The sequence below is a fragment of the Papio anubis genome, chromosome 1, assembly GCF_008728515.1.
Source record: "Papio anubis isolate 15944 chromosome 1, Panubis1.0, whole genome shotgun sequence".
NCBI lineage: Eukaryota > Metazoa > Chordata > Mammalia > Primates > Cercopithecidae > Papio > Papio anubis.
Genome location: NC_044976.1, coordinates 8,020,049 through 8,037,539, shown reverse-complemented (window position 1 = coordinate 8,037,539; position 17,491 = coordinate 8,020,049). Strand labels below are relative to the sequence as shown.

The 17,491-nt window shown below is 50.5% G+C and overlaps 1 protein-coding gene across 1 annotated transcript in view; it reads left to right on the top strand.

Annotated features, from left to right (window-relative positions):
• Window positions 1-16,868, top strand: part of LOC103878097 (skin secretory protein xP2-like) — a 37,721-nt gene extending 20,853 nt beyond the window's left edge. Inside the window, exon 5 of the mRNA XM_031660519.1 lies at window positions 15,369-16,868. Coding sequence (XP_031516379.1) covers window positions 15,369-15,448 — 80 coding nt within the window. The 3' untranslated portion in view covers window positions 15,449-16,868. The remainder of the gene's footprint in view (window positions 1-15,368) is intronic.
• Window positions 16,869-17,491: the final 623 nt, after the last annotated feature.

Sequence of the window (17,491 nt, the reverse complement as noted above, 5' to 3'; positions counted from 1 at the left end):
TCAAAACTTTCGTTCCCCTAGAGCCACTTATAAGCCACATCATTCCACATTGAATTTTTTAAAAAACAGCAAACACTTCCCTGCCTCTCATTCTCTCCCCTTCGTAAAGAATCAAACCTTCTCCAAATGCTGCCAGATACACATGCTTTGATGGCACACACAGCACTCATTATGATCATTTAAGTGAATTATTTCCAGTTAAGCCCAATTACCATACAAGAGGCTCACACTTGTGCTTGTCCTTAAATGTGTGTCAAATTAACTTTGTTAGAGGTTGTTTTTAAGGCAGTGGAGAAATATAAAGAACATTGTCGGGGAGTTAGTTGGTCCTTGATTTTTTTTTTTTTTTTTTTTTTTTTTTGAGACAGGGTCTCCCTCTGTTGCCCAGACTGGAGTGCTGTGGTGTGATCTCGGCTCACTGCAGCCTTGACTTCCCCTGGCTCAAGTGATCCTCCCACCTCAGCCTTCCAAGTAGCTGGGACATTACATGTGCACCACACCCAACTAATTTTTTAAATTTTTTGTAGGGACAGTGTCTCATTATGTTGCCCAGGCTGGTCCTCATTTTACTCCTTCATTATCTCAGTGGTGCATGACCAGAATATAACACCTCTCAATCCATTTTCTTTTTTTTTAATAAGAAAATAAAATAATTTTAGGCCAGGTGCTGTGGCTTACATCTGTAATCCCAGAACTTTGGGAGGCCAACATGGGTGGATCACTTCAGGTCAGGAGTTCCAGAGCAGCCTGGGCAACAAGGTGAAACCGTGTCTCTATTAAAAATATAAAAATTAACCAGGCGTCGTGGCATGCACCTGTAATCCCAGCTACTCAGGAGGCTGAGGCAGGAGAATCACTTGAACCCAGGAGGCAGAGGTTGCAGTGAACCGAGACCACACCACTGCACTCCAGCTGGGGCGACAGAGTGAGATTTCATCTAAAAAAAAATTTTTTTTTTCTTTTTTTTCTTTTTTTTTAACAGGTGGCATCTCACTCTGTCACCCAGATTGGTCTCAAATTCCTGGCCTTAAGCAGTCCTCTTGCCTCAGCTCAATCCGTTTCCTTATCCTAAAATAAATCATTCCTGTCCTGCCTACCTCCCAGAGTCGCTAGGAGGATCACACAAGATGGGTTCTTATTCCCAAATCCTCCCTGATACCCCTCATGTTCAAAGTTCTTTCCTCCAGGTACAATAGCTAGACAGCTCATTACCACCCTGATGGTCTTTACAGTCTAGTCAGGACAACAGAAGGTAAATAACTAATGCTCAAATAGCCAACATTGATTGAACACTCGCAGTATGCCCAGCCCTTACTGTAAAGTGCTAATAAGCAGTTTACACATATTACCTTATTTCCTCCCTATACCAGCCCTGTGAGGTGACTGCTATTGTTCCCATGCTTACCCATAGGAAACTGAGGCTTACAGGGTTATGTTGATGGATACGTGTGTGATCATGGTAGAGCCTGGCTTGAACATGTGTAGTATGACCCAGAGTCTGTGGACGTGATCACTCGGCTTCTGTCAAGGTGCAGGGTGACAGGCACGAGAACCACAAACTGCACACTTTTCCGGGACTGTTGTCATAGCCACATCTTCATTATCATCATCAGATTCGTTTTCTATTGCTGCATAACAGAGTACTACAAAGTAGCTTAGGAAACACACATTTATTTTCGCACAGTTTCTGTGGGTCAGGAGTCTGGGCACAGTTTAGCTGGGTCCTGTGTAAGGCTGCCATGAAGGTCTGGCCAGGGCTGGGGTCTCATCTGGTGACTCAGCTGGGGAAAGGTCCTCTTCCAAGCTCACTCAGGTTGTTGGTGGAATTCATCTCTTTGCAGTTGGATGACCAGGGTCCTTGGCTTCTTGCTGGCTGTTGACTGGCATTGTTCTCACCTCCTAGAGTCCACCCGCAGGCCTTTGCCATGTGGCCCCCTCCCTAGGCTCTCCCATAGCATGGCAACTTGCTTCTTCAAAGCCAGTGAGGGAAATCGTCTTCAGCACGAGCCTGCTAGCAGGAGAGGGAATCCTATATAATGCAGTGCAATCCTCTGCCATCCATGCCATATTCTGTTGGCTAGAAGCCAGTCACAGGTCTTGCCCATACTAAAGGAGGGGGTCACACAAAGGCATGAACACTATGAGGCAGTGGCCATAGGGGCCACCTTATCATTTGTCCCCCACAATTTCTAACTTCATTTGTGCTTGTCCTTAAATATGTGTCAAATGACCTTCGTTAGAAATTGTACGTAAGTCGGTGGAGAAATAGAAAGAACATTGGGAGTGACAGTGTTCCTGATGGTTTCTTGTCGTGTCAACAACTTACAAGAACATTTAGGATGCCAGCAGCGTGTCTGACATGTTTTCTATTCCCTCCTGGATTCCACGGACCTGCCCTCTGGGGAGTTAATACAGTCAGGGTCGCTCCTATGGTTAAATGGTCCCCTGGAGTTTACAGAAGAGGAACTGAGCCACGGGATCTTGAGACAGAGCAGCAAGGGAAGAGAGAGCCCAGTGTTGAATTTAGGCATTTGGTAAAAACTTTAAAATTCATCCACTTATTTATTGATTCCTCAATTCGTCTGCACATGTGTTCATACATCCGGCACGCTTCAGTGACTTCCTTCTGTATGGTGTGTTCAGTACTGTGCTGGTGTTGACACAAATGTGGCTGTGTCCCCACCGTGTCCAGGGCAGAGTTAACAGATAGGACAGGTGGGACACCTCTGCCTGAGACATTGTGGGTGGCTTCATTCCCTTTGGGCGTGGGGACCATCCTGGAGTCCACTGCAGGCACAAGCAGGCAAAGGGAATAGCAGGTAGGAGTGCAGAGGTGCAGAGGTGCAGAGGGCAGGTGTGGGGCAACCCCAAGGGACTCGGTTGTGCCTCAGGGTAGGTAGGGGGCCAGAAGCAGTGGCCACTGCACCCTCCTACCTCCCCACTTCATTAGGAGAACAGGAGGGAGTGGAATGCCACCTCTTGAAGTGGCTTGTCCTTGGGGCACAAGATACCTCTGGACAGGAGCCTCAAAACCAGACAGATTCCTGGGAAACCTTCAGTGTTTTATTTGTATTTTATTTTATTATTTTTTTGAGACAGAGTCTCACTGCAACGCCCAGGCTGGAGCACGATGGCGCGATCTCAGCTCACTGCAACTTCCACTTCCCAGGTTCAAGCGATTCTCCTGCCTTAGCCTCCCAAGTAGCTGGGATTACAGGTGCATGCCACCACGCCTGGCTAATTTTTGTATTTTTAGTAGAGATGGGGTTTCACCAGATTGGCCAGGCTGGTCTTGAACTCCTGACCTCAAGTGATCCACCTGCCTCAGCCTCCCAAAGTGTTGGGATTCCAGGTGTGAGCCACCGCACCCAGTGCGTGTTTTAGACAGCTAAAGATTCATCCCGCCTGGGTGCAGTGCCTCATGCCTGTAATCCCAGCACTTTGGGAGGCTGAGGAGAGAGGATTGCTTGAGCCCAGGAGTTCAAGACCAGCCTGGGCAACATGGTGAAACACTATCTCTACAAAAAAAAAATCAAAAAGATGAGGCAAGAGGATCACTTGAGCCCAGGAGGTTGAGGTTGCAATGAGCCATGATTGTGTCACTGTACTCCCTCCTGGGTGACAGAGCGAGACCCTGCTTCAAAAAAAAAAAAAAAAGCCCGGCACGGTGGCTCACGCCTGTAATCCCAGCACTTTGGGAGGCCGAGGGGGTGGATCATGAGGTCAGGAGATCGAGACCATCCTGGCTAACACGGTGAAATCCCATCTCTGCTAAAAATGCAAAAAATTAGCCGGGCATGGTGGCGGGCGCCTGTAGTCCCAGCTACTCAGGAGGCTGAGGCAGGAGAATGGCGTGAACCCGGGAGGCGGAGCTTGCAGTGAGCTGAGATCCTGCCACTGCACTCCAGCCTGGGCGACAGAGTGAGACTCCGTCTCAAAAAAAAAAAAAGAAAAAAATTCCTCGCTATACCAGAACTTTTCAATTGTATTGTTTTGGGTTGAAAATCTTTCTAGAATATAACTCATGCTTCCCTCTTCTTAAAACAGAATAAACCCAATTTTACCTTTTCTTGCTAAGCTTAATGGTGACTTTGAACATGTATTGCTGTGTCCGTGTGGAGCAACCTCCTGGAGGCCCTGGCCTCAGGTCGCAGGGCTTTCTTAAGTGTCACGAATGTGTTTTATGTAATTTCCATTTCTTACCCTGTTCTTTTTCTCTCACTTGTCTTTCCTTGTTCTTGCTGGTGAATCTGATTTCAGCAAACCCTTCCTTGCCTTCCGAGTTGCTGCTTCTAAACTACTGTGGGGCCAGGAACCCTCATTCCTACTTAGGTTAAGATTTTGAAATAAGACCATCTTGGATGCTCTGGGTGAGCCCTAAGACAGGGGTCCTTAGAAACAGAGGCAGAGGAAATTTAAGACAGTCAGAAGAGGAGAAGACACAGACACACAGAGAAGGCCACTGAAAGAGGCAGAGACTGGAGTGATGCAGCCACCAGCCCAGGAATTCTGGGACAGCCACCAAAGCTACAAAGAGACAAGGGAGGTTTCTTCAGGCCGGGCATGGTGGCTCACACCTGTAATCCCAGCACTTTGGGAGGCCGAGGTAGGTGGATCACCTGAGGTCAGGAGTTTGAGACCAGCCTGGCCAACATGGTGAAACCCCCATCTCTACTAAAAATACAAAAATTAGCCGGGCATGGTGGTGCGCACCTGTAATCCCAGCTACTCGGGAGGCTGAGGCAGAATTGCTTGAACCTGTGAGGCGGAGGTTGCAATGAGCCAAGATCATGCCACTGCACTCCAGCCTGGGCGACAGATTGAGACTGTCTTTCAAAAAAAAAAAAAAAAGAAAGAAAAGAAAAAGAGAAAACAATGAGTTAATACAGTGGAGTTCAAGGGCAAGCTGGGCCTCACCCCAGTGTCAGAATGAGGGGGCAGAGGTCATTTGGAAACAAAGTATTGCTGTGATTCATCACTTTCCTTTAGCTTAGCTTTAGTTGTGCTATTTACTTGATATTGAATTTCAGCTGTGAAGTTGGGAGCGGGGAGAGTGTTTATCCAAGAAGAGTACTGATTAACAGAATATGTGATATTAACAGAGCACCACGTTGAGGGTTAACAGTATGTTCTGAGGAGGGACAGGAACTTGGGTGCAGGAGTTTGAGCTGCTCAGAGACTTTCTTTTTTTTAAAGACAGGGTCTTGCTTTGTTGCTCACGCTGGAGTGCAGTGGGGTGATCACGGCTCACTGTAGCCTTGACTTCCCAGACTCAAGCCATCCTCCTACTTCAGCCTCCCAAGTAGCTGGAACTATAGGCATGCACCACCATGCCTGGCTAATTTTTTTTTTTTTTTTTTTGGTAGAGATGGGTTTCACCATGTTGCCCAGGCTGGTCTTGAATTCCTGGGCTCAAGCGATCCGCTCACCTCAGCCTCTCAACGTGCTGGGATTACAGGCATGAGCCACCGTGCCCGGCCCAGAGGCTGCCTTCCTACCCTGCCTCTCTGTAACAACCCCATTGCAGTTGTGAATGAGCTCATTCATGACTCCAGGAGTATAATAATTTCCTGTGGCTGCTGGATGGCTTAAATTATTCTCTCACAGTTCTGGAGGCCAGAAATCTGAAATCCAGCAGGGCCGTACTCCCACTGGAGGCTCTAGGGAAGAAGCCTCCCTTATCTCTTTTTAGCTTTGGTGATTGCCCCAGCATTCCTGGGCTGGTGGCTGCATCACTCCAGTCTCTGCCTCTGTCTTTCAGTGGCCTTCTCTGTGTGTCTTCTCCTCTTCTGTCTTAAATTTCCTTCTGCCTCTGTTTCTAAGGACACCCGTCTTAGGGCTCACGCAGATCATCCAAGATGGTCTCATCTCAAAACCTCAATCAGCTCTGCAAAGACCCACATGCTCTGGTTGCAGGGATTTGACGTGGCTATCTCTCCAGGGTCTTTTTCAGCCCATTGCAATGAGTGACGCAGTGAAACGGTCAAGAACAGTGCCTGACGCACAGTGGGGCTGCTGTTGATATTGCCATTGCTGCTGTTTTTGGATTACTTCTCATCCTTTCATTCATTCACTGGGTATCCAGGTATCGGCCCTGGCTCCCCATCATGCTAGGTGCCAAAGGGGATAAAGTGAAGTGAGGCACTGACCCACAAGGGGATGATGCCCCATGTTTCTGGATATCTGAGGTCCCACAGTATGGTGGACTCTCCTGGCTGAGCCTACAAACCTGCCACATTTATGGTATTGTGACTTTGGGGCGTGGCATCCCTAGTTGCAAGCAGTCAACTTGCCAAATAATCTTGTGAAAAGTCCAAATCGTTGTCAACTTATGAATTAGGTGTACTTGGCCGGGCATGGTGGCTCACACCTGTAATCTCAGCACTTTGGGAGGCCGAGGTGGGTGGATCACCTGAGGTCAGGAGTTCGAGACCAGCCTGACCAACATGGTGAAACCCTATCTCTACTAAAAATACAAAAAATTAGCCACGCATGGTGGTGGGTGCCTGTAATCCCAGCTACTCGGGAGGCTGAGGTAGGAGAATCACTTGAACCCAGGAGGTGGAGATTGCTGTGAGCTGAGATCATGCATCTGCACTCCAGCCTGGGTGACACGGCGAGTCTCAGTTTCAAAAAAAAAAAAATAGGTGTACTCAAAGATGGTCTGAAATGGAAGTGTGACTCCTTGCAGTTACAGTTTTGTTTTAGTTATTTTTATTTATTTATTTATTTTTTTTGAGACGGAGTCTCACACTGTCACCTGGGCTGGAGTGCAACGGTACAATATCAGCTCAGTGCAACCTCCGCTTCCTGGGTTCAAGGAATTCTCCTGCCTCAACCTCCTGAGTAACTGGGACTACAGGCGCCTGCCACCACACCTGGCAAATTTTTTGTATTTTTAGCAGAGATGGGGTTTCACTATGTTGGCCAGGCTGGTCTGGAACTCCTGACCTCAGGTGATCCACCCACCTCGGCCTCCCAAAGTGCTGAGATTACAGGTGTGAGCCACCATGCCCGGCCCAGTTACAGTTGTTTTTGTTTTTTGAGATGGAGTCTCACTCTGTCGCCCAGGCTCAAGTGCAGTGGTGTGATCTCGGCTCACTGCAACTTCCGCCTCCCAGGTTCATGCCATTCTCCTGCCTCAGCCTCCTGAGTAGCTGGGACTATAGGCGCCCACCATCACACCCAGCTAATTTTTTGTATTTTTAGTGGAGACAGGGTTTCACCGTGTTAGCCAGGATGGTCCTGATCTCCTGACCTTGTAACCAGCCCGCCTTGGCCTCTCAAAGTGCTGGGATTACAGGCGTGAGTCACCGCGCTCAGCCCCAGTTACAGTTTTTAAAGCACTTTCCCATCTGCTGCCTTACCTGTGTTTTCCGTGCTGATGACAGACTAAATACCTGAGGCTCAGCCTGATCATTAAGCTCTCAAAGGATTGGAATGTGTGGTCCACTGACTGAGCGTGGGCTGGCTGGCAGCGCTGTCTTTTTTTACCCACTCCTCCTCCCATGCTTTCTCAACAGACCTTTACTGGCACTCACTATGTCCTGTCTGCTGGGCTAGGTGCTGGGAGAAGGAATAGAAAGCTGACACTCAGTTTGGTGAGGGGGAGGTACAAGCGAGTTGGCCACCATGATGCAGGGAGATGTGTGATGCTTGGGGTGGTCACTGGGAGCCCATAGCTGAGTGAGGGGGGTTGTAGGGTGCTTAACCAAGGCCTGAAGGATGAGTAAGAGTTGCTTGGTGAAGCTGGAACGGTGGGGCCTCAAGGCAGAGAGGCTGGCCCCAGAAGGCCGGGGCTGCATAGAGCCAGCATCTGAGTGAGGAGGGCCCTGGTCTGTGAGCTCAGGGACACCTCGCCTTCTGCTGCCTGCCTCCACCCAGTCTCCTTCAGTGAGCTGGTTTGTGGCTGAAATTCAACCATTAGAGCTTCATTCTTTTGGCTTAAGCCACATAGAAAATGTATTCCAGTCCTGGCATGGCGGCTCACGCCTATAATCCCAGTACTTTGGGAGGCCGAGGCAGGCGGATCACCTGAGGTCAGGAGTTTAAGACCAGCCTGGCCAACATGGTGAAACCCTGTTTCTGCAAAAATGCAAAAATTAGCTGTGCATGGTGGTGCACACCTGTAATCCCAGCTACTTGGGAGGCTGGGGCAGGAGAATCGCTTGAACCTGGGAGGCAGAGGTTGTAGTGAGCTGAAATCATGTCACTGTGATCCAACAACAGGACTGAGGGTGCCCGAGACAAGCACCAGCTCTGTGTCTAGCTCAGGGTTTGTAAATACACCAATCAGCACGCTGTCAAAACGGACCAATCAGCTCTTTGTAAAATAGACCAATCTGCTCTCTGTAAAATGGACCAATCAGCAGAATGTGGGTGGGGCCAGATAAAGGAATAAAAGCAGGCTGCCCGCACCAGCTAGTGGCAACCCACTCGGGTGCCCTTCCACCGTGTGGAAGGTTTGTTGTTTTGCTCTTTGGGTCCACGCTGTCTTTATGAGCTGTAACACTCACCACGAAGGTCTGTAGCTTCACTCCTGAAGCCAGCGAGACCGCGAACCCGCTGGGAGGAACCAACAACTCCAGACGTGCTGCCTTTAAGAGCTGTAACACTCACCGTGAAGGTCTGCAGCTTCACTCCTGACAGCGAGACCACGAACCCACCAGAAGGAGGAAGCTCCACACACAGCTGAACGTCTGAAGGAACAAACTCCAGACACACCATCTTTAAGAACTGTAACACTCACCGCGAGGGTCTGCGGCTTCATTCTTGAAATCAGTGAGACCAAGAACCCACCAATTCCGGACACAACTGCATTCCAGCCTGGGCAACAGAGCGAGCCTCTGTCGAAAGAAAGAAGGAAAGAGAGAAAGAAAGAAAGAGAAAGAAAATGTATTCCATACTCAAATGCAGAATCCACTGAAGATGAGTCTCTTACAGCACCAACCCCTTCCACGTCAGGGCATCTGGCATTCACCCAAGGGCAGGTTTTGCCGTGAACCAGGGGTCAGGCAAGGTCCAAAGACACCAAGTACTTGTAGATGTGGTGGGAAAGCAGATAATCTCTATGTGGGGACAGGAAGAGAGAGGACAGCACTTGGTGGTCCCCACATGTTCCTTGGGCCAGCCATGGGCTCTCCCACCACATTCAGACATTGGGTCGTGACACTCTTTATAACAGTCTGTGTTGAGTCCCTTCCCCGTGGATGGAAGGAAGTAGGTTTTCTCCGGGAATGCATGGCTCAGTGCGGTGAATTTGCGTCTGCTTGGCTCCTGTGCCTCTTCCACTGCCTGCTCCCTTGCATCCCAGATCACCAGTTCACCCCCAGGTCTGGCAGCCTTTACAGAGTACCAGGACCCCAGATGGGGGCTATAGGGAACTGTCCTCCTCCCATGGGACCCAGAGAGGCAGCAAAGAGACTTCTCCATCTAGCCCACTGGAAACATTGCTTTTATTTGTCTTTGCACCATATATTTAAACAATTTTTTAAAAATATTTTTTAGAGACAGGGTTTCACCATGTTGCCCCGGCTGGTTTCGAACTCCTGGGCTCAAGCAATCCGCCGGCTTCCGCCTCCCAAAGTTCTGGGATTACAGGTATGAGCCACTGTGCTCAGCCCTGCACCGTATATTCTTAGCTAAAGACACGCACACACATGCACACACACACACACTTTAGATTATTTTTAATATTATCAACCTATCCATTTTTCTTGACATTTTACAATGTATACTATGTCCTCAAAATATGGTGTTATGCCCAAACATTGCATTTATTTTATTTTTAGAGACAGGGTCTTGCTCTGTGGCTCAGGCTGGAGTACAGTGGTGTGATTATAGCCTACTGCAGCCTCGAACTCCTGGGTCCCTCCTCAGCCTCTTGAGTAACTGGGACTACAGGTGCACACCTGGATGATTTTAAAATATTTTTTTAAAGATGGCCTCTCCCTATGTTGCCCAAGCTGGTCTCAAACTCCTGGGCTCAAGAGATCCTCCCACCTCAGCTTCCCAAAGCATTAGGATTACAGGTGTGAGCCACTGCGCCAGGTCTGAATTTCTTACTTTACATGTTAGCTGGGAAGTAGATGCCCTTAAGAATGGTGGAGCATATCAGCTGTCCCTCTAGGTCAGCCCCAGACCACCCAGCTCCAGCCCTGTCTCTAAGTGTCTGAGTCCCTTTTGCACAACAGAGAGCCTGGGGAGGTGGAAGGTCTTGGTAACACTTTGTGAGTTATCCACACTGGCTGTGGGTGACAGAGCCAGAGGTGGGAGCACAGAGCTTTCATGGCCGAGAGGAGTAAGGAGTTGAAGCCGCAGAAACAATGCTGAAGCCTGAGGTGGAGGAACAGTTGTAAATGGAAAATTAGATGGCAGTTCTGCGGGTTGGGAAGTGGGTGATAAGGTGGGTGTGCAGGGGCTGTTCCAGGAGGCTGTGCCTCCTGTGCACTGAGAGCAGGTCGGGTGGCCAGGAGGCTCCAAGTTTAAAGCTGCCAGGTGGGGCCAAGCTTTTTTTTTGAGACGGGTCTCACTCTGTTGCCCAGGCTGGAGTGCAGTGGCGCATCTCAGCTCACTGCAACCTCTGCCTCCCGGGTTCAACCTCTGCCTCCCGGGTTCAAGTGATTCTCCTGCCTCAGCCTCCTGAATAGCTGGGATTACAGGCGTGCCTCACCATGCCTGGATAATTTTTGTATTTTTAGTAGAGATGGGGTTTCGCCATGTTGGTCAGGCTGGTCTCAAACTCCTAACCTCGTGATCTACCTGCCTCGGCCTCCCAGAGTGCTGGGATTACAGGTGTGAGCCACTGCGCCGGCCTTTCTTTCTTTTTTCTTTTTCTTTTTTCCCTTTTTTTTTTTTTTTTTTTGAGACGGAGTCTTGCTCTGTCGCCCAGGCTAAAGTGCAGGGGTACAATCTCAGCTCACTACAACTTCCACCTCCAGGGTTCATGCAATTCTCCTGCCTCAGCCTACCGAGTAGCTGAGATTACAGGCGTGTGCCACCACACCTGGGTAATTTTTGTATTTTTGGAGACATGAGTTTCACTATGTTGGCTAGGCTGGTCTTGAACTCCTGACCTCAGGTGATCCCACCTGCCTCAGCCTCCCAAAGTGCTGGGATTACAGGCATGAGCCACCATGCCCGGCCTGGGCCAAGCATTTTTGCAGTGACCTTCCTCCTTGTCAGCAGCCTCAGAGGCAGGCACTGGATCCAGAACCTCGTCTTGATCCTAGCAGCCTCTATGTGTGCCAGCCGCAATGGCATCCAAGCTACAGGGAAGCAGTTTATATTTTCGCCTTGGAGTCAGCGGCTCCTGCCTGCCTGGTGGGTCACATCCTCCTGTTCTTTGCTCAGACTTCAAAAGGGGATTCCAGGTTCTGTTTTCCCAGGGTACATTGAGAAGCTGGTGTTTCCCCACATCCGCCCTCTCTCCCAAGGGAAGGCCTTGGTCTGAGGGGACCAGCAGTGGCAGGGTGCCACCTACTCAGGGGGAGTGCAGGCAGGAGGTCTAGGGGTGTCAGATGGGCAGCCTCCTTCCCGCAGGGGCTCCTGGCTGGAGCGTGGACTTGCTTCTCTCATTTCCTGAGATTTGCTGGAGACAGGCGTTTGCTTCGTGCCGAGAGCTATCTCCTATGGTCTCTGTCCTTCGGCTAATTCAGAGTCTCACTTGGGGTCAGTTTTCCAGGGTCCTGTGACCGGGATGAATGATACATGGAGTTGCAACCCAGACTGCAGTTCAGGAGTTTCCCAAGCGGGTAAGGCTCTGTTTCCCAAGAAAGTGGGTGTGGATACGGCATATTCTGCCCTTATTCTTATTTTTTCCTAATGTTCTTTTAGATTTATAAAACAAGTAATAATACTCATAAAAACTCAAACAGGCGAGATGTGGTGGCTCATGCCTGTAATCCCAGCACTTTGGGAGGCTGAGGCTGGAGAATCACTTGAGCCCAGTGGTTTCAGACCAGCTTGGACAACATAGTAAGTCCCCGTCTCTAAAAAATTTGTTTTAAAAATTAGCCAGGTTGCCAGGCGTGGTGGCATATGCCTGTAATCCCAGCACTTTGGGAGGCCAAGATGGGTGGATCACCTGAGGTTAGGATTTCGAGACCAGCCTGGTCAACATGGTGAAACTCCATCTCTACTAAAAATACAAAGAATTAGCCAGGTGCGGTGGCGCACACCTGTAATCCCAGCTAGTCGGGAGGCTGAGGCAGGAGAATTGCTTGAATCCAGGAGGCAGAGGTTGCAGTGAACCAAGATCATACCACGGCACTCCAGCCTGGGGGACAGGGTGAGACTCCGTCTCAGAGAGAAAAAAAAAAAAGCTGGGCATGATATGGTCGTGCACACCAGCTACTAGAGAAGCTGAGGCGGGAAGATGGCTGGAGCCCAGGAGGTCGAGTTTTGGTGAACTGTGATCATGCCACTGTGCTCCAGCTCAGGGGACAGAGCCAGACCCTGTCTCAAAAAAAAAAAAAAAAAAAAAAAAGTCAAGCAATTCATATGTAGATGCAGTTAATGAGCTGGGCCTATTTCTGTCCTGCTTCTTCCCCAAGTCCCCAAACACGTCCCATATCAGCCCTGGGCATGGTGTCCTTCCGGTTCACCCACTTCTTGGAGATGGTTTCTGTTGACTATTTGCTGAACTTTGTGGCTGCCCAGAAAATACTCCAGGGAGTGAGATGTGCGTCCATTTCCAGAGCCTCATTTCAGCAGGACTGGTGCCTGGTCAGGGTCTAGACCCTCCACCTCAGGGCCTGCCATGGAGCAGCCAGAACCCTGGCTTCCCTGAGGTTCCCTAGACAGGCTGCTGTCACCTCTGCCCAGCTCTGGACTCTGGGGGCTCCCCAGATGAAAGCACAGCTCCCTCTCCCCTGGGCTCTCATCAGGGATAGGTGGCCTCTGCATGTTCCACTGGTCTGGCAGGTCAAGAACTCAGAAAGATTGCTTTAACAGTGGGTGAGGCTTTTATGTATTCAGCTGAGACAATAAATGTGAAAGCTCATTGTCACCTGTAAAGCACCTACCAGTCTGTTCTGAGAGCCAGAGCAGCAGCGGGGAGGTTCTGAGGGTCTAGAAGCCTCAGCAAGGGGTGGTTGCAGGCAGGGGCAGCTGGGCAGGGTCATCCATGCAGGGGCAACCAGATGGCTTGCCCAAGCTGGGGTCTATGCCCAGAGGACCTTCCAAAGATGCTGACCCTCTGAAGCCTGGCATCGCCCAAGGAGGAGCTGTCACCATCATGGCTCTCTGGGCTACGAGTCATGTCAGTGACTAAAAACAACCATTTGCCCAAGACTTGCAAGTAAGAGAGAGAGTTCTCAGTGGATGAGATCAGTTTTTCAGTGGCAGTGCTGCTGACATTTGGGGCCATATGATTTTTTGTGGTGGGGGCTGCCCTGTGCGCTGTAGGATGTTTAGCGGCATTCCTGGCTTCTACCCACTAGACGCCGGGAGCACTCCCTACCCATCAACTGTGGTAATCAAAAATGTCTGGGTTTTTTTCGTCGTCTTCTTTTTTTTATTTGAGACAGGGTCTTGCTCTGTCACCCAGGCTGGAGTGCAGTGAGGCGATCTCGGCTCCCTGCAACCTCTGCCTCCCAGGCTCAAGTGATTCTCCTGCTTCAGGCTCCCAAGTAGCTGGGATTACAGGTGTGCACCACCACGCCCAGTTAGTTTTTGTATTTTTAGTAGAGATGGGGGTCTTCTCATGTTGGCCAGGCTGGTCTCGAACTCCTGACCTCAAGTGATCCACCCGCCTCGGCCTCCCGAAGTGCTGGGATTACAGGCATAAGCCACCACGCCCGGCCCCCAAAATGTCTTTAGACATTGCCAAATGTCCCCTGGGTGACAAAATCATCCCCCAAACTGCTGGATTAGAGGCTTTGGAAATGGATTTTCTGTGACCACTGCTTCACCATTGTAAGCTGCCTCTCACTGGGGTGCACTTTTCTTTGTTCCTTTTCCAAAACGCTGACCTCATCGGGCCCATTTGTTTGTTTCGTTGACTCACCCAGTCTAACCACAAGCAGCCTTCCTCCTCTGGGGGATCCCAAATGACTTATCATGGGACTTTGTATGTAAATTTCAAAGATTCTTTTCTACTAAATCGGAGGCAGAAATCCTCAACTTCTGTTTTAGCAGCCTTGGTAAATACTTCCTTAAAGTGTTTAAGGGGTGTGCCGTATTCTCTTGCTGGTGGTCTGATTGTGAACACCTTTGCAGTTCAGTTCCCCGAAATCGCCAAACATTTCCCTCTGACTCGTTTGGGTCTCAGCCCAGTGACTAGCGGATGATCTAAGGGCCAGGGCGGTCTGAGTTGGCTAGTGCACGGGGGATTTTCTTAAAGCCTTTGACCCAGGGACTGGTGTGGGAGGAAGGCAAAGGCCTGGTTGTTTATGAGCAAGGAGGAGTCAGGTCCCAGGATGGAGCCCTTCAGGGTCACTGTCCTGGGCCCTGCCCCTCTCCTGCACGTCAGGCCCCTTGGGCAAGGCCTGTATGTTTGCGGGACCCTCTTGGGGCAGCAGAGCAAGTGCTGGCTTTGAGACAGGGCTTCACTTTCAAGCTCAGTGTGGCTCCGAGGGGTGGACACAGCCCTGAGGTCGGTAGCTGAAGACCTGCCTGGCCACAGTCAGCAGCAGTTAGCCTTCTCCTCCCGCCCTCCGTGAGCAATGCTGTACCCTGGGAGGAAGGAGGTTGGGCTCTGTCTGAATTCCATCACGGGTCCTCTCCTGGGCTCCTTGCCCTGCTTTGTTGCCTCCGTAGGAGGATGAATTCTGGTTTCCTAGGAAGGGCTTTATATCTTAACATCCACCCTGCATTCAAAACCCAAGTTATCAAGACCACAGGGCACCACAACCCTCCTCTTGGCCTTGCTGTTTCTATTCTTCAGTGGCTCCCAGAGGTCTGGCTTGATTGGGCAGCTTAGAAGCACATGATTGAACTTGAGCAGTGGTTGAAACCCAGAGTCAGATGCCTGGGCCGCCCCTATGCCAGGCACAGAGTCTGTGACCTCACACCCAAGCTGTGCTGTGTACTCAGTTGTTCAGTATCGACTTGAGCTTGACGGGCATCAGGGGCCAGGGAGTGAAAGGGAAGAGAAGCCAAATCTGGCTGCTAAGGGCTCTCAGTCCTGGATGGCAGGAAAATAGTGGCCTTGCCACTAGACCTGATGCCACCTGCCCCTCCAGCTGTACCCCTCAACACCTTGGGTAATACCTCAAGCCCCAAGTCCTCTTCCAAGCCAGATAGGACCCCAAGTGCTGGGTGATCCTTGTTGAAGGGTAGGGACAGGAGGGACCCGTGGGCCTGTGTGTGCTCAGAGCGGAGTTCTGGGGCACCTGTAGCAGCTGGAACTATTTCTTTGCTCCCAGGGCTGTCCTCCGTGCCTTTACCTGTGCTGGGCCCTGGCAGAGCTCTGAGTCTTCCGGATTCCAGCGTCCATGGTAGCTAGTCTGTCGACGGCTGGAGGAAAACCGCTTTCCCAAAATAGCCACCCAGAGGGAAAGAGCAGCCCTGGAATTTGACCCTGACGATCACCGTGACGGGGCTGCTGGCCCCACCTGGCCTGACCTTCACGACATCATGGAAGGACTGTTGGTTAGTTGTGGGGGCCAGGAGTTTTCCTCTGTCCCCCTCCCCTCTTCTTCCCTTTCTTCTTTCTCTCTGCCAGCTTCAGGTTTGAAATTCCAGTGACACCGAGGAGAGATGCTCCAGTGTCTGTCCAGCTGGGGGGCAGGTCACATGGTGGGAGCAGAGAGGGGAGGGCACTTGTGCGCCGGCACCTCTCGGCAGGTGAATGCACACCTATGGAGGGGCCTGGGTGCTGGCAGTGAGCCCAGCTCCCTGCGGCTGTGCCAGGCCCAGAGGCGGCAGCAAGCCGAACAGGTCAGGCAGGTGGAGCCAGCCCAGGGAAGCTGCAGGGCCAGAGCTGACATCCGATCAATCCAAGGTCCTTCTTTGGCCCACAGAGCAGGTAACCCACCCTTTTCTTTTTTTCTTTTCTTTCTTTTTTTTTTTCTTTTGCTGATTTAATTCACTGACAACTTTAGGGAAATTTACAGCCGGAGAAAAAGGCCATCGGGATTGGAGGGAAATTGCGAATTTGTTTGGAGAGGGATTTGTGGTGTTTTGTGTGGAGGAAATTTGGCCTCGGCATTAGAAAAGCATTTCTGATTTTCAGGTTTTTGATTCTGAAAGCAGGTTTCTTATGGCCTGCGTGCTGGGTGGCAAATCGGGGAGGCAAAGCCCAGAAGCCGTGAGGGTTTTCCTGTGACTGCCGATGGAACGAAGTGGGAGGCTGTAGTTAGGTAGCCTGTTTGCCTCCATAAAGAGGGGTTGGGGTGGAGACGGGGTGGTCAGAGGACTGCTCTGCAACAGGACTTGGCTGTACGGGGGAAGCTCTCCCAGTTCCTACTCAGAGAAACACGTGAAGCGCTGGACTGCCTCCAAAATTCAATTTATGCTACAGTCCCTTACTGGGGCTGGATTTTACTTGGAGATTGATTGAAGTTTTGAAATCACCTGTCCTGGTAAGAAGACTCCGCCTCCTGCGCTCTTCCCTCCTCTGTATCTTGGCCAGCGATATTTCCCTTAGACAAATTTGTGGGGGATTTCTGGCCTGAGGACAGGAAGAAAAGGAGCCCAGGTCTGTTTCAGTGAAGAATAAGCCCAGGACACCCCACCTGAAAGTAGAAAAAGCTTTGCCCAGTTTGGCATCATTGAAAATGCATTTGTCCTCTTCCTTGAACCAGGCTGTGCCTTCTTCTGTCTGTTCCCCGCCTCTACTAAAAATACAAAAAATTTGCTGGGCGTGGTGGCGCATGCCTATAATCCCAGTTACCCAGGAGGTTGAGGCAGGAGAATCGCTTGAACCCGGGAGGCAGAGGTTGCAGTGAGCTGAGATCACGCCACTGCTCTCCAGCCTGGGCGACAAGAGCAAGACTCTGTCTCAAAGAAAAACAGCAACAAAGAAAGAAATTCTGGCCTGGCCTGGAAGAAGCTGGTGGCTAAAAGGGGCTTCAGAGACTCCATCCAAATCTGCAGCTGATTCTGTCCGGGTTGGAGCCATGGCAGAGAGGAAAGTGGCTGTCTTAGGGACGGGCCCAAAAAGATGGATTTGGAAGTTTTGAGCCTCAAAAATGACTGACAGGTCCATGGCTACTGGAACAAGCTTTCACTGGCTGTGGGGGGTGGGGGGCCACCACCCTCGTGTCCCCAGGAGACAGGAGAAAACTGCAACAGGTTGCTCGTTGCCCTGTTGATGCTGTCCCTCTGCTCATTCCCGCAGCGTCCCTGGGCAAATGGCAGAGAGTCTTGCTGGCTCTTTGGGGCCACCAGCCAAAAGCCTGTTGCCTTTGCCATTTGCAGAGTGAGAAACTCATTCATCTCACACCTCTTAATATTTAAGACTCTTTTTCCCTTTTTCTGGTTCTTGTGGATGGAGCCTTAAGCAGCCAACTCTGGGAGGCAGCAGATAAAAAAAAAAAAAAAAAAA